Source organism: Diadema antillarum, unplaced genomic scaffold, assembly GCF_040938485.1.
Source record: "Diadema antillarum isolate AM-2024a unplaced genomic scaffold, OU_Dant_1.0 seq00000384_RagTag, whole genome shotgun sequence".
NCBI classification, from domain to species: Eukaryota; Metazoa; Echinodermata; class Echinoidea; order Diadematoida; family Diadematidae; genus Diadema; species Diadema antillarum.
In genome coordinates, this window is record NW_027271382.1 from 307806 (window position 1) to 324594 (window position 16789).

General features: G+C 40.5%; 2 protein-coding genes across 2 annotated transcripts in view; both read right to left on the reverse strand.

Annotated features, from left to right (window-relative positions):
* The window catches only part of LOC139731762 (uncharacterized), a 39783-nt gene extending 29986 nt beyond the window's left edge, over positions 1-9797 (reverse strand). Inside the window, exons 1-9 of the mRNA XM_071642642.1 lie at positions 9794-9797; positions 8729-9057; positions 7527-7671; positions 6823-6978; positions 6136-6335; positions 5335-5557; positions 3624-4055; positions 2901-3163; positions 2225-2432 (exon numbers count right to left, since the gene is read on the reverse strand). Of these exons, the coding sequence (XP_071498743.1) occupies positions 2225-2432; positions 2901-3163; positions 3624-4055; positions 5335-5557; positions 6136-6335; positions 6823-6978; positions 7527-7671; positions 8729-9057; positions 9794-9797 (1960 nt within the window). The remainder of the gene's footprint in view (positions 1-2224; positions 2433-2900; positions 3164-3623; positions 4056-5334; positions 5558-6135; positions 6336-6822; positions 6979-7526; positions 7672-8728; positions 9058-9793) is intronic.
* LOC139731752 (uncharacterized) overlaps positions 1-16789 on the reverse strand; it is a 116687-nt gene that overhangs the window by 86953 nt on the left and 12945 nt on the right. The gene's annotated exons all lie outside the window — the stretch shown is intronic.

Here is a 16789-nt window from a genome sequence, read left to right on the forward strand (position 1 = left end):
GGGCGTTATGACTGACGCCGTGGTCCAAATTGACCATTCAAAGAGCAATTTTGCATATTTCACGTTTCAATTGAAATCGCCTTGAATTTGACATTTCCTGTCATTGTGAGTTAAAAAGAAGTTGCGGATATAGTACCTCACTATATTTTTATACATTACTTTTTCTTTAATACAATGTTGTTAGACAGATCAGGGTCGACGCAACAGGGGGCTACCTATATCCGCCCCCCCCCCCCCACACACACACACACATTTTCGCATCATACAAAGGAATACATAGGATCTTACCTCTTGGGACCCCACTTTTTCCCCCGTAGTGGTAAGAGAAAATGTGGTTAAACTTTGATTATCCCCGGAAGTTGTACTACAAAATTGCGGTGAAGACGTTTTTTTTTTTTCTTTTTTTCTTTTTTTTTTTGTTGCCTATCTAGGCTGATGAAACCCAGAAGTGGCACCAAAAATTGCACTGAAGGCCTTTCATTTTATCCTATTTTCTTATCTTATTATTTTTTTTTTTTTGCTTAACAGCTGATGAAACCCGGAAGTACCACCCTAAATATAGACTGCTCCCCCCCCCCCCTTTTTTTAAAAACATGGCGCCGGCCGTGCAGATAATTTGAATTTTATTTGTAGCAATCTGAGCATGTTGGATGCTGTTATGAGCCGTCAATAAGGTTGGTTATGGGAAATTTCAGAGCTGTTTTGTTTGAAAAAAAAAATAATTACACTACTTTTAAACAAATTTTGTAATAACATTTCAAATAGATTATCGCAGTATTCAAACATAGATGATTTCGCGCCCTGCAGAGTGTTTGGAGATTTCAAGACTAACCAAGCAGACAAACAAACGGAAATCGAGAGTTCTGAGTTAGCCAAGTTATGTTGATACGGCATAAAAGCGAAATGCTTTCTCGAGACAGTAGAGGACTGGTTGATTAATGTATCATATCCTATATAGCAAACAAATGAACATTTCGAGAGTCCAAAAGCCGTTTAAACTTCTTCAAATGGCCCTGCTGTCCTTGGTAGGGTTAAACAACATACAGTTAGATCCACGACTTTTTATGGCAATGTTGAGAAATTTGGCATTTCATTGAATTTGAAAGTTCAATTCCCCACTGACATTTCCGGTCAATTTTAATGGTCACATATATAGCAACACATTATTTCAGCGTTTTCTCTTTTGTTGTTGATAACTCAGAATTGCAGGTCGAGTACTTTGATGATTAAGCCATCAAAGCATTTTCAAATTTTCACCCCAACAGACTTGATAGAATTTTGAAGAGGGTTACCACAAGTAAATCTGCTTGGTACGACATGGGAAATCTAAATTCACTCTCAAACCTTTATTTTGGCAAAGTGGTGTCAGGAACTACTAGTACACGTTTTTCCTCCACTCAAAGTTGCCGTATTGTTAGAACAGACAAGTAGGGAATATGCGCTGACAACATCGGCAGATTACTGACAAGGACATTTACTTCGACTCGGACAGACGAACAAACAAACAGACAGACAAAGCCACACGACGATGATCTAACATGTTATGCAGTAGAGACTGTGCAGGGCGGTTGGGTTGGGTGAAAGCGAAGGGTTTAGCTTCAACATGTTTTTGACTCACCGGGGTTATGTTCACGCTGCTGCAATCTTTTCGTCAACGCTTTGCAACAACGCTTGGAGGAGATAAATTCACATCCTCAAAAGACAAAATCACTTGAGAAGTTGTTTTTAAAATGGAATGAGGTGCGGATTCCAGTAGAAGGCGACTACCCATTCGCCGAGTTTCTACGTACATTCTGTAGGTAAAGTCTCCAAATTCTGATCTACTCACATGAAAACCTGAAATTGCTACCAAAGAGTTTTGCGAAGTCGATCTCTTGATAAAAGCTAAATACATATCTCTGACTGAATCCTTCAATGTTTTACATATCCAGATAGGTCTAATTGTGTGGTTTTTTTTTTTTTGTATGTGTCTTAATATATGTATATATATATATATATATACTATATATATATATACTGTCTACATAGATAATAGAGAAGTTTCCGTCTGGCACACATGAAGTCGTAACTCTATAACTGTTTAAAATGAGTTCTATTAAGTCGACCTCATAATTATTCCACCTCATCTCTTTTCCCTTACAAGCTGACAAACATCAGACAGTACTCAACTCAAAATGGTTATTGATCCATGATTATTTTTTACTACACTCCGTTGTATACTCACTAGAAGGTATGGAAGGGGGAGGAATATCTGGCTGGCACCCTATCCCTCGGCACGACACCGCCTCATCGTTACGCAACGGCAGCTCAAAATCTGGCTCCGGGGAATCCCCCTTGGTAAACACAATGCAGATATAGCTGTATTCAGACTCTGGACATCCCATACCCGTCACGTCGAGAGTGGTCTCGATGCTGTTATACACCAGTGGCACCTAAAGTAAGAAATTACGTGGAGTTGAGGTGTGAATTTTCTTCCATTGTCTCCCTCTACAAAGGAAAATTAATGAAATACAAATGAAAAATGTGGAATTCTCGATGATCGTGACTCGTCCAAGGATCCGAGGGTTTCGAAATTATAACATTTTGCTGTAACACAGTAACAATCGCCTCACAATTGGACGCACGTGCTTTGCTACTTACGAGGTTTCGAAGAAAGGTATACTACCAAAAACCGCAGTTTGAGTTTTGGCCATTACTATCTCTACAATATGATCCGTGTAATGTGAGTGCGATTACTTTGGATTTTGGCACAAAGCACAACGCAAATTTGAGCAATGGTAAAGGAGCAAAATGTAGACAGAAAATAATACGGAAATTTGTTTGTCGTTTTTATTTTCTCGTTTGTCTTTCTTTATTAGCCCTTGCAAGTGCTGTCGAGTCAAAAAGAAAATGATTCGTGCCTGAGGCGAGATGGGGATGGATGCTTGACTGTCGCTAAGAATTTGCTCTCGGTACTGGCCCCGGGTCCCACTCCCGTCACTATTTGCGCTCGTAAATAGACCCATCCTCCACAGACCTTCCCCGTCGGCCGAGGCGGACCCATTTGTTGTCGTAACTTGGGCACTGATTGAGATGTCGCTGGGACTGCCTATGCGACGGGAAAGCAGCGCCACGTTCCAATTCAGCGACGCGAGGCGTACCACAGGCAACCGGGTTGGCTCCTCTGATTGGATAACACAAAAAGAGCAATCTAATTAAAATAAGCCATTTCCAATACCTGATATTTCTAACACTCATTTAGACCTATGTTTTCAACAAAATAAACACTGGTAGTGCAGTCTGTGATTTGCCAGGAGAATAGAACATAATTGGCGCAAAGGCGTACATGTTCAGGATATTAACAAATTGGTGGTTACAGCGCTCTAAGTTCTGCAGTAATTGCGTGCATATAAACTTTGTCATAATATTATGCGATACACGTTCATTTCGCAACTACTAATCTAAACAATCCTTGCCTGCAAGAGTTTGTTTGGGAAACGTTCGTCAGTCCACTTCTCCGTTCTTTTTTTAAGAAAACTTTTGGAGAAAAATTAAGAATGTCGCATATAAGTGATGTATACATAATATTCAGTCGCTTAGGGCATCACACTTCGGTCTTCTGCAACAAAAGTTCAGACCTGTACCTGGACAGGTGACCCTTTGGCACATTATGACCGGTCTCTGCTCGTCATTGTGAAACACAAAGTCGGGCTGGGCACTGTCCCCTTTCGCGATCTCCAGGCACAGGTGTTTGTAGACGGAGCAGCCAAGAGCCGAGACGTCAAACTGTGTGGGAAGAGGCGGGAATGCCAGCTTTGTATTCGGTCCCGCAGACTGCGAAGCCTGGGTTGGATTGAGCACCTGACGCACGTAGTTGAAGCGTTCGTTGGAGCTGCCATCAGCCGACGGACTGCCAAAGAGTCCCACGCGCCACAAGTCTCTGCCGCTCACCTCGTCGCTGCCCGGAATGAAGGTGACCACGACATTGAGCTCGATGTCGCTGGGAGCGCCGCGACGACCTCTTACCATCGTTATTCCCCACGACACGGGGCCGATTGCGATGCGATTGAGGGCGGCTGGCAAAAGGGATATTGAAGGGATAAACAAAGAGATAATAAATGATTTGAAGCTTATTGACTAAAATGATGTTATGTCTTTGCTTTATTTCCCTCAGTCTCGCTATAGCTTACGAACACTGTTGAATTCAATCTGTTTCCTGCCAAGTGAACTTGAACCAACTTCACAGGCTTAGACTGCATAATTGCAAGGGTATAATTACTGCTCCTCATATATTCTTACGAAAGGAACATATAATATACTTTAATCGTATCGAATTCAAACTCTCTCTTCTTCATTATTGTCTTCTAAATTCTTACTTGAACCAACACATTTCTATGCACATAACCGTAAACTAAGTGACTTCGCGCCAGATTTTGTTCTCTACACGATATGAAATTCATATGCCGCACATTTTTCCGATTTCTATAGGCCGGTTTGGTAAGGACGAAGAGATTTCTCCATTGCGGATATCTTGTTTGAGGTAACAATATGAAATACACACTGATAGAGTATACGATGGGGGGGGGGGGACTGACTAAAACAAGCCAACAGAAATAAATGGGCTCTATATGGATCTGCACCATTGGAATAACCATAATTATTCCTTACATTCCGTGTCTTTCAGACAGACAAACAAATAAAATCTTCAATCATTGCTTTTGTTTTTACTCATAAAGTTCTTGATCTACCTCTCTAGATGACCTGCCTTTGACTCTTTGACCCTTGACATTTCATGTCTCCGAATGCATGATACTGTCTCATTCTCTTCTCCTGTTAACTGTCTTATTCTTAATATTTTATTATTCACTTTCTTTTTACTGCATTGTTTCGATGTTTCCGGGAAAAAAAATCGCAAAAGATACAAACTTTTCTTACCACATTACTCTCTTATTCAGTAAATTCCTTATTTTTTATCAATTGATTCGATCGCAGGTCATACAAGAGCGAAGACCGACCTTTCTACAACGTCTAAAGCCTCTCTGGTCGGCAGATGGTTGTCAGAGGTTGTAAAAAGGTTTTGAGATGACGTAAAAATGGCTCACAGTATTCTGAAACCGAATTAGGTCGGATAGAGGTTTTTGATAGAGCATCGAACACTTTTTTTGTTTCGATTAGCTCTCTTTCGGTTCCCGCAGGTCAGCGACCAGTCCTCTCCAACTTATGTGACCGAGGCCTAATGACTGAATGATACGGAACTTCTTCTGGTGCAAGCTTTACTTTTATTGAGTTTTGCGAGTAAAACAAACATGAAAAGAAAAGTTAAATTGAAAGGGCTCATGAAAAGGGCAGGCTTACCTAGTGGATCACACGGTGCCACACGACAGCTTGTGAACACGTCTTTCCCGGAGTTCGTTTGGAAGGGAAAGTACGGCTCGGGATTTTCTCCCCTGGTGAACTCGACGCACATGTAGCCAAACTCATTGCAGCCGAGAGCAGTGATCTCAAACGGAAACCGTCCTTGGATGGGCAGGGGGAGTCCCGCCACCAAGGTTTGGCCAGAACCAGCCTCGTCCAAGATCTAGGAATAGGTGAGGAGAAAAGACGGAAGAACATTAACTGAGCCGCTGAGTACTGTAGCATAGTGACTTGACTTTTAATCGGATGTCCCGGGTTCGAATCCCGTCGAGAGCATACGTACTCGGACTTGATATCTTCACCAATCGTGTCCTTCTCGACCAAGGTGCGTAAATGGGTACGGTAATGATAAGGGCAGGGTCCTCTGTGGTATAGTAGCGGCAACACTAGTCTGAAGAGGCTTACTGTATTTCCTGGCTACAAAAGGCATTGATATTACCCTAGTTGTTATTATTATCATTATTGTTATTATTGTTATTGTCAGTTGCCTGGAACTTGCACAGGCATAAACACATCATTAAGAAATCAAGAAAGCTGCTAGGCTCTTCAGATTATTAACGACCCGACTCTGAAATAGGCTGTTTCAGCATTTTCTCTTTCTTCAGCGAAGATGAACAATGTGAGATGGCACTATGACCTCTTCACACCACCTTCTTCTATTCTTCCAACAATCGATGTCCACACGTGGTGTGGTTATCATCCATGCGTCATGGTTATTCCTACAAATCCTCAAACACATACTTGGGGTATGTATCCAAATTTTGGTCCCGTGCCGTCGACGTTTGTGCTGCCGAAGACTCCCATCCGCCAAAGATTACTGCCTGCGACGCTCTCACTGGTCTCGTTGGCAAAGAGGAAAGCCTCTACCGTCACCTCTGGTACCTCCCCAGGCTCTGCGCTTGCCGCACGTGCCGACCAAAATATGCTCTCCATGATCACTCCTAGAATAAAAACAAAATGTCAAAACAACATGACTTAATCTGCTGTATAGGTGGCGTACTATAGGCTTCAGCAAGCACAAAATCAATTTACATATTATATGCCTGACGGTCAGTCCACATTATCCCAATTTCACCATTATGATTGCCATCAACATCACCGTTATCTATGTACAGAAGATGATGATCATCATAATTTTCAATGCATTGTTCTTTTATAAATATTAAGATTTTAAGAAGCAACACATTATTCTTTTACAAATGTGAAGATGTAAAAGCAATCAATATTATCTTTTTTTTTCTTACAAAAGTAAAGATTTCACAGACACATTTGGTTTCCCCTTACCGTTTTCATAAGCCACACTTAATATTCATCAAGGGAACGGATACAAGTGATTAAGTTTGATCGTTAGGGTTTATGACAAGCGGGCTGTTACACAACGCAAAAAAAAAGTAGCAAAAAAAAAATCTGTAAGTATTTAAAGTCTACCTGTTCTGCATTCTCCAAAGTATTCAACTTCTATGTCCGCCTGACTGCATCTCACCACGTTCTCCAGTTCGCAGGAACTGACGTATGTAATGCCATCCGTTCCACAAACGGGCTCTCCGTCCTCGGAACACGCTTGGTGGCATGAGGTGTCGAAGTCTGTACGGTGTGTGACGTTTATATAGGGATGTAACAGTGGATATGGATAATGTCTGTAAACTCCTACGAAAGTAAACATGGCATGGCCTCGTCTTCACGTTGCAATGGACACTTGGAGTTAAAGAAGTGCTGAATTTTCTTTATTCTGTACACTAGCTATGTAATTACTTCACAACAATTCAGGAAAGAAGAGCGAGCTTGTTGACGGATATTGTGGGCTTATGCAAGCAGTATTGTGCATGTTTATCTCTACGGTGGTCTATTCTCCTAAATCATTTGATCAACTGCAGTTTCTTCAAAATATTGTTTTTGTTTTGTTTCGTTTTCATTGTTCTCTTTTAGTGTAAAGTTAAAGGAAACTTATATTGAAGGTCTAAAAGGTTCGCAATATTCTACTGCGGTATGATGAGTCGTTTACAGTTCAGTGACACTATAACACTACATCAGCGGGGGTCATTACATTATTTTTCTTACGTCTGCTTGAACTTGTAAATCCCATCCCCATCCCCACCCCCCTCCCCCTGCAAAGGGTCTATTTCGCCACGTACCGTTTCCATCGTTGCCATAACAGGGTATCTGCGTGCACAGAACGGCCGTGCCCGTGAACGAGCGGATGACCATGTTAAACTGCGGGCGCGGATTGTCCCCCTGGGAGAACTCGACGCAGAAGTAGTTGAAATCGCTGCATCCTACCTGAAATAACAAGAGGGCTGGTGTTTGGCGTTGCCATGGATACAAACATAAATAGACAGGAAGAGGAGAGGGTGGCACAGTGAGGAAAGGGTGGGGGGTTGAGAACGAACGATGTCAGTAAGTCGATTGATGAAGTGTGCACTAAATTGTAATCAATTCACACTTTGAATGTTAAAATTCCTTGACTTATTTGTGACCTATTTGGTGACTGATTGATATTTCAACCATTGTCTGATTGATTAAAGCGTACTTTGAACACGGAGTTGAATTTCACCTCAACTGCTGTGTAATCTCATATTATATTCCTGTCTTCTATCATACACGCACGTAAAGTCCTGATCAGACTACAAGGACAATCAAAGAAACATTTGAATACAAATCGACAACATTATATACAATTGATACAAAGTTGTCAAAGCAAAGGGAAAGTGCAAAAGAAGAAGGCATATCCGCAACAAGGCGTTTGGTATCATTCAGTCATGTCCGATTCGGTCCAATAAGTTATTGGACTTACTGCCAAGAAAGAAGTATACAGAGAAACAGAAGTTACCAAATAGCTATAGTCACTTATGAGGTAAGATATAAATGAGAATGGAAGTTAAATTCTTTTCTCACAAACGTCCATCATACATACAATAAACATAGTGCGTCCGTCCGTTGTGGCTTAGAAGGCAAGACTTTATATGCGTAACATAATCACATCAACCATGCAGGCTGGTTCGAGGAGATGAGACGAGAAGAAATTTGATGTATTATTACTCATGGTGAAAAAAAAAGTGTTTGTTTTAAAGGCGTTAACAGACAAACATTTTGTGATACAGAGAAGAAGGTCATAACTAACATTTGGCTAAAATTTCAGTGCTACTATAGATAACTGATAAAAAGATCATAGTTTATTTCACTTTCAGTTGTTGTTGGTGTTGTTGTTGTTGTTGTTGTTGGTGGTGGTGGTGGTTGTGATGGTAGTGGTGGTGGTTGTGATGGTGGTGGTGGTGGTAGTGGTGGTGTTGCTGGTGGTGGTTCGGTGGTGGTGGGGGTGCATGGGGTGGGGGCATACCTCATTCAGGTCATACTGGGTTCGTAAATCAGTGAAGACGTGCGGTCTCCCAGCGCGGATCTTGCGGGACGCGTCAGCCTCACCCAAGAGCTGGTACACATAGGGGCCCATCCGGTCTCCGAAGCCATCCTCGAACTGGCTCCGAAAGAGTCCCATCTTCCAGAGACCCCTGCCGGAGATGCTGTCCCCCTCCGCCGACGTTTGCAGGGAGACGTTGATGGAGATGTTCGGGCGAAAGTGACCGAGGTGTTCACTTGCGTGCACGTCCCAGCTGAAGCGCTCCAGGATAACATTGCGGAGTGCTCGTGGGCTCCGTTGGAGACCGATTTCTGCATTGTGTGACGTGGCAGCGGAGATACATGTAACGTGTGTTTCGGTTTTTATACTCGTGAGAAATAATTTCTTTTATGGTCCTGACCTGATCTCGTGGCTTAAGTGCGAGTGAGCGTCGGCTATGTGTCAGTGACGTTCCAAATGGATGAATGAATTTATGGTAAATTTGCCAAATTAATGGATGATGGTTAAAATGTACAATTAGTTTCAATAGCCCTACATTGATAATGCACGAAGTGACTTTATGAAATATTACATTGTCTGCGTACATGTTATAATGACGAATTTAAATACCATGCAAAACAGAAAGAATGATGACTGATGCAACAGGTATAAGCGCCGTCGTAGGATCTATACACGGAAAAGTGCTTACCTGTTATTTTTTCTCAGTCGGCGGCCGATATGTTGTTGTTTTTCTTTATAGGTAACAAGTGCTCAGCAAGAGGTGAATCGTCATACAAACACGTCACACTACTCGATGTAATACATAATTCATGACCGACCGTGTGTAGTGGAATCTTCCAGTGGAACCATATACTGACTTCACTCTCAGCTCCCTCTCTCGCTCCAGCCGGTCGCTGCGGAGATTTCGCACGTGGAAGTAATTGATGCACAATGCCATCAAACGGGCGACAATTATTGCTGGATCCCATGGGCGATGGTTGCAGTCAAGGTTGATGATGCAAAGACGAAATGATCCAATGATACATGCATGTACAGACACCCCCTCACCCATAGCAGCCACGTACACACAAGCTGAAACGCACACACACACACACACACACACACACACACACACATACACACACACACACAACGGGGTAAAACGAGTTGGGCAAAACAGATATTCTCTCAACTTACGTACCCAAGGCTCAATCATAGAGCGACAAGGTTCAATCGAATTTCAGCTGCCGCCGTTATGGCTGACCTTTCTCCATGGCCTTCTGACGAACGGGGAAAGAAAATCTTATTTTTCCCCTTGGGACACTTTTTCTTAACATTTCCTTCTCTTTATGTCAACATTTACTACGTCACTAACACTCTTTGAGTTAGGATATCAACGTCGGCAATGTACGAACACTAAATCCCAATCCAAAGCCTTTTTCTTTAGTTATACCTCGACAACTTTTTGGTAGTATTCCTGCAAATTTCTGACTTCTCCGACAGCTAGAGAGAAAGTTCTGTTTTTGTTCTACATAAGACATATCCACACTTAAGTCCCGAAAAATGCAACCATGAAAATTTGTTAATGTCAGGCTAAGTCTTCTTTAATAGTCCCCTAACTCTGATCTTCCAAAAACGCAGATGACATGTTGACATACTGATGTTAATATCATATTCATTATCATCATAATCGTAAACCTTTCCCGTCAGCTACTCTTCTTGGATTCATTTCAAGAAACATCTATTTGTTCAAATACATTTTGTCTCATCTCTCTTGGTACTTTACCTTTTCCCCCGATCCTAATTTCTTCTTTCCTTTCTCAAATTTGTGTTCTTTTATTTTCTTGTCGTTCTCCTTTTCTAGTTTTCTCCCAAGATGGCGATTTCTTATTGATATCAGATATTCTAGTCCAATCTTTCTTCTTCTTTAATTATCTTTTTTTTAGGTTCCAAGGGGAGACAGTTTTCTATCATACTTTGAGTACATTACGGACAAGAAACCATGCATGCGCGATGATATATTTTGATCCCTCATGACAACATGTCTGGATCGAATTTCCAAATCTAACTTGATTTTCATGTATCTATCGTCATCTCATCTCATATTTCTTTTCTTCTCACTCGGTTTGCTCCAACTCTAAGCAAAATGTAAAACAAATCATAAGAGGATAACATATTTGTTTTGGGGAGGAGAAAGAACTAGAGAAACTAACACAAAACCAGGTTCGAAAACACTTATACCTTGGGAAGTGGGGTAAAGTTAAACCAGCTTATTTACCCCTTGGTGTTGTCATCGTTAGTTCTGTTGCTTATCTTTTCTTTGTGTGGGTGTGCGTACGTGCCTCCAAAGAGCGAGGTAACATCTGTCTTGCTTGGAACTTGTGGAAGAACAAACCACCTTGAACAGAAATTGGCCATCTGTCTCCCTAACTGGTCCCTGATTGCATCCCCTCCATGCCATTCCACCTATAGCTGCTATTTTAGTTCAGTTGATGTGATTAGCAATTTGTTGCCACTTTAAATACGTCTTGCGTCAGAATCTGCAATCGATGAAGTAATTTCACCGTATAACGTTGTGAGCTCTGTATCTTGCGTTCTTCCTCCTTTTTCTTTCTTTTTCTTTCTTTTATATATTTTCTTCTATTGTTCTTTCGTTCTTTCTGGTTTTGTTTTTGCATTCTTGCTCTTTTTTTTTCCCTTCATTTTTCTCATGTTCTTATAGTTATTGCTATCTTAATCGTAGATATTTTGCTACTTTTTCTTGGTCGTCGTTGTCTTCCATATATTCTTTTACCCCCCCCCCCCTCACATTTCTCTGCGTGTCTGTCTGTCTGTCTATCTATCTGTCTGTCTGTCTGCCCGTCTTTCTCTCTGTGAGTCTCTGCTTACTCAGACAATGATGCGTTTTCTGAGCATCAGCTAGATCGTCGTGCGCTGCAGCTTTAGCCTCCAGGGGTTACAGACACAGAATTCTGCAGGTGGGAAGGTCAAAGCCGGCAATATCTTTTCCCGCAACTGCAGCTGCCAGACGGCGCTCCGCCCACACCTGGTCAAGTCGCATAAGGTGCACGTTGTAGGTCAAGTTTGAACATGACCCGTGAAAGAGGAGGAAGGTACGACGTGTGATGCGATTTTTCTTCCCCAGTGTGCCCCCCTCCAAGATGTCTTTCTCTCTCTTCCCTCAGGTGTCTGTACGGCGATTTGATATGACATTGGCCTTCATAATCTGAGTTTTATACGACCTTTTCTGTGAAGAAGAGAGAACTTTTTCATGTGGGAAAAATCGCAAGATTGTGACTTTTCCCATTAAGATAATGACGATTTGCTCTCTGTTTGTTTCGCTTTTTTAGTACTGCGACAGCTAGTTGAACGAAGGTGACATTATAGGAACACACTTTGAAGGAAACTGATGTGAAGAAGCAAACAAAATTAAAACATCTTCACAGATTTGAATGATGTAAGTGACATAATTATCTTGAATGTATGTCACTTACATCATTCAAATCTGTGAAGATGTTTTAATTTTGTTTGCTTCTCCACATCAGTTTCCTTCAAAGTGTGTTCCTATAATGTCACCTTCGTTCAACTAGCTGTCGCAGTACTAAAAAAGCGAAACAAACAGAGAGCAAATCGTCATTATCTTAATGGGAAAAGTCACAATCTTGCGATTTTTCCCACATGAAAGTCTATGAGTCTACTAGTTACAAGTTTGGAAAAAAGGAGAAGATATTTATATATATCTTATTATAGATATATTTATCTCTTCTTCCCTTCTCCCTCTTCCTGCTCCATTTCTCTTCTCATTTTCTTCCTTCTCTTTACTGCTCCTACTACGACTACCATTTCTATTACATGTACTTTTTTATCTTTTTTGTTTTATGCTCTTCCTCCTCCTATATACGCCTTCTTCCTTTCTAGCAATAATTCTCCGTTTATGTGTTGCCCTTATTTTTCTCCTTCTGCTTGCCTCTTTCTTTTCCCCGGCCTCTCAAGCCTACTTTCGAATACCTCGTCTGTCTCCTCGCAAACTTGTTGTTGGCGGTGTAGACAACACAGAGGGCGACATTTCATTTAGAACGCTTGTCCGTCGAAACTTGTTACGCAGCGGATCCGCGATTCCGCGTCGTACAAATATGACTACTAATATTGCGACACTTGAGACATATATTGACATATAATATTGAGACGACGACACAAATACCTTACCAAGTATAGGCTACATCTATGTATTGGGGTGGGAGGAATGTGGTATCTGATTCTTCTTAGACTCCTGTTGATGAGAATTGTATACTGTCAAGAATTGAATTTCAGGGGGTTATACACACACACGAAATTCATAAAAGTACATTTCTCTGGCATATAATAGAAACAATCTCTGTGCTTGCTTTGTTAAGTAGTAGGCATATTTGTTTTATTCTTCTTTGCTTCTTATTTTGAATTTATTGATTATCATGACAAAAAGAATGAAAAACAAGAAAGAATTGAAAGTGCAACTCTGAATTTTTTAAAAAAAAGAGACGGAACAGATCATTTCATACAAAAAGCGATTATTCTATGTGCTGACATATTTAACATCGAGTGTAGCATAAGAGCTTGGACGGCGTGCAGGTGGAAACATTCGCTTAAATGTCTTGTCATTTTATAACCAAAACGTCTGCCAAATTATCCCATGTATTTTGTGAGTTGACGGATAGACACGAAACAGGTGAAGGTCTACGATCTTGGCATATTTTTCCCCCAAGGACACATCTCATGCTAAGAAACGAAAGTCATGTACGAGGTAAGTCGAGAAGGTCTGGAGGAGGGAGGAAGAGGAAATAACCCCCTACTGAGAGAGATCTCATTTCTGCCATTTTAAAGGGCGACACCACTTTACGTTTCAGTTTGCTTTGATGTCGTAATATCAAATTAATTTGCAAATGCTTTAGGTTGGTCGACGAGAAGTTTGAGCATGCCGCTGCGATATTCTCAAATTATTTTGCAACATTCTCAAAAGCCAGCAACATGCTATGCAACATCCTCGAGAATCGGCAACATGCTCAAAATAAAATATAACAAAAATGTGAAAAACGTGTGTTAACCTGATAAACATCAAACTACTTAGAAAATTAAAATGTGCGCAGAACATGACACAGAACATCAAACGTCGACAGCACAGTGGGAAATAAGCTGCAAAATATTGCGCGCTACGCTCTCGTGATGTGCACTCACATACAATATTTACGTTCTCATATTCAAAGCGTGCAACATGCTCAAATTTCAAGTTGCGGACCACCCAGGTCATGCTTTATCATAATAGGGATCCAAATTTGAAAGTGATGTTATCATAAGTTCCACATATGTTCAGGACAAGGTGGCATAAGACAACGAGTATCACATAATGGTAATAAGGTGAGGTGATGGTGTCACCGCCTGAAAAGATTTCCATTGACCTGCTTACAAATCTTCCCAAAAATAGTATCCCTTGAATGCATGGAACACTAAATAGATAGTTAATGAAAGAATTTCTTGTTGTCGTGGTTGAGTTGCAATAACTTACATTTCCATCATATTTCTTTAGCATTTAAATATAGAGCCAAACTCACAAAGATTTACCGCCATGTTCTATTATGTTCACAATGATTTATTGTGTATCCTAGCCGGATATTGTGTTTCACTTTCATTTACTACATTTGATGTATATTCCTTCATAAAGAAATATATGAAAATAAATTGAATGAAATTGAATTGAATTGAATTTCATTATAATGATTTATTTTTTGGAAGTGATGCAGAGGCAGGATGATATACTAAATTCACGACTTCTATGATATAAGTTTTGTCGTGCATGAAACCAGTGGCAGAGTCTTAAGTTGATGACTCATCAAAAATTTCACTTATCATATTGTTAAGACAAATAGCACCATTTGGCGAACACACGCGGAACATTAAAAGTCACAACTTTCCTGCTTATTCTGTTCGATATTGATGACCATTTTACCATAACAAGGTCAATTACAGCATGGTGTGGAATCGAGCTTTAATTAGGGAAATGCAGCACATTCGCAAACAAATTTGCAAACATACGTTTCGTTTTTTCGTACCATCAAAGTGAAACATTATTGAAACAGGAAGCTACTTCATGCAGGTTATTGATGGCCTTTTCATGGTATAGATAATTTCAGTTAAAATATGAAATCGAAGTATGATTTAGCCTACACATCTCATATTTGGTTATTGTAAGTACCAGCATGCCGATAGTGGGTTGTCACATGCTGACTAACGGATATCTATTCAAAAGTTTGAGCAAACGCTATTAAAAGTATAATGTTTCAGATATAAAGGAATTGCTGTGAGTATGAGGGAAAATATTGCAGACAGGAAGAATATGAATTATTACAAGACCACTCCTTGCGGAGTTGCTCTGAAACATGTATATAAACATGGGAATAGATAAAGAAACGAACAAGGCTCTCGAAAAATTAAATGATTAAGTTATAAATCTTACTGACATGAATGAGAAGCAGCTGCTCTTTTATCATAAGCGCGTTCAAAGGAACATGAAAAAAAAAATACAATGACACTATGATATATGCACGAATACATATTGTTTGACATAAAGCGGTTTCGAAGCACAACGACCAAAAGCACAGCGATTAGCTAAAAGGCGATGGATATGAAATCAATGACAGAACTTACCTTGATGTCATAAGGTCACAATTTATTGAATTGTATGAGATTTTGACACGATATCACCTTTCTTCATATTTTTATTACGGATGATCGTGGTGGCAAAGTACAGGTTAGAGCAATGCAAAGAGTTCCATGCAGAGAAGAGACAACACTTAACAAGACGACAATATATTATATTGCTTCACAACAAAGAACACATTTATACATAAAATTTACATATTTACACAAGCACGTGACGGAACAGACACAACAGGTCGGTATTCTTGGTGATGATTGAAGGGGTAGCCCCCTCCCCCCCCCCCCAAAAAAAAAGTGAAATGAAAACAAAAACAAAAACAAAATCTCCTGCACAATGGATGGTAAGTGCATGTAAACCTCATCCCTCCAGAATTCAACTGTGTAGGTTTACAACTTCACTAAGCTGAATTTCATCACTTGATTAAAATGATAAAAATGGCCAATACAAGAGACTAGACTCGACTAGACATAAAGGGCCGAATTCACGAAGGTGGTACAATTGAAACCATGTTTTAAACCATGGACATTTCGTTACGAAAACAGTCATTTCGTCGACGAAATGTTGTCATTTCGTTGACGAAATGACAACATTCGTAACAAAATACTAGTAGGCCATGCGATACTTGGCGCTCCATACGAATTGCCCATGGTTTAAAACATTGTTTCAATACCACCTTCGTGAATTCGGGCCAAAGTGGATAGCATTAATGTATTAAAAATTTGGCTGCATTGGGTAAAGGGCGTAGACAGAATCAAGGTGTTGCCATCCACTGCAACTAATTAAAATGTCTAGGGTGCTGGCAGAGGAAATTGAAGTGATGTTTGGTATTGATGGAGGTAGAATATTTCTTTGGCAAAGAAAAATTGGGAAGGATAGGCCGACATTTCCAAAAACACCGGCCATAGAGGAAGAACATTGACGATTGTACAGAGGGTGTGGAAACAAACGCACATACCACACTCGACCACTTCTCAAATCATCGAACATTCAACGGGGCACACAAGCGTGATCAAACAACACACATTACAGCATATCATCATAGCGACATATCCCCCTGCCAAAACAACAACAACAACAACAATTCACGCTCCACGACACAACACAACACAAGAAATCGTTGCTTCTTCGAGCCCAGTATTCATCTAATGACATCAACTCTTCCAATTCAAACAGCAGGCTGTGAAATTCGAGGAGAACGTTTATGAAGAAGTTCCCCCCCCCCCCTCCAGAAGTTGATATCGTAAAAAGAAATATCGAGACATTTGCATAACATTCTTGTCTGACAGGGTTTTCATCCAAATTACAGAACTGGAATAAGCCCTGTCATATTTAAGTCAGAATCGTCTGATGTTTGGATTTGTCACTCTTCTAAT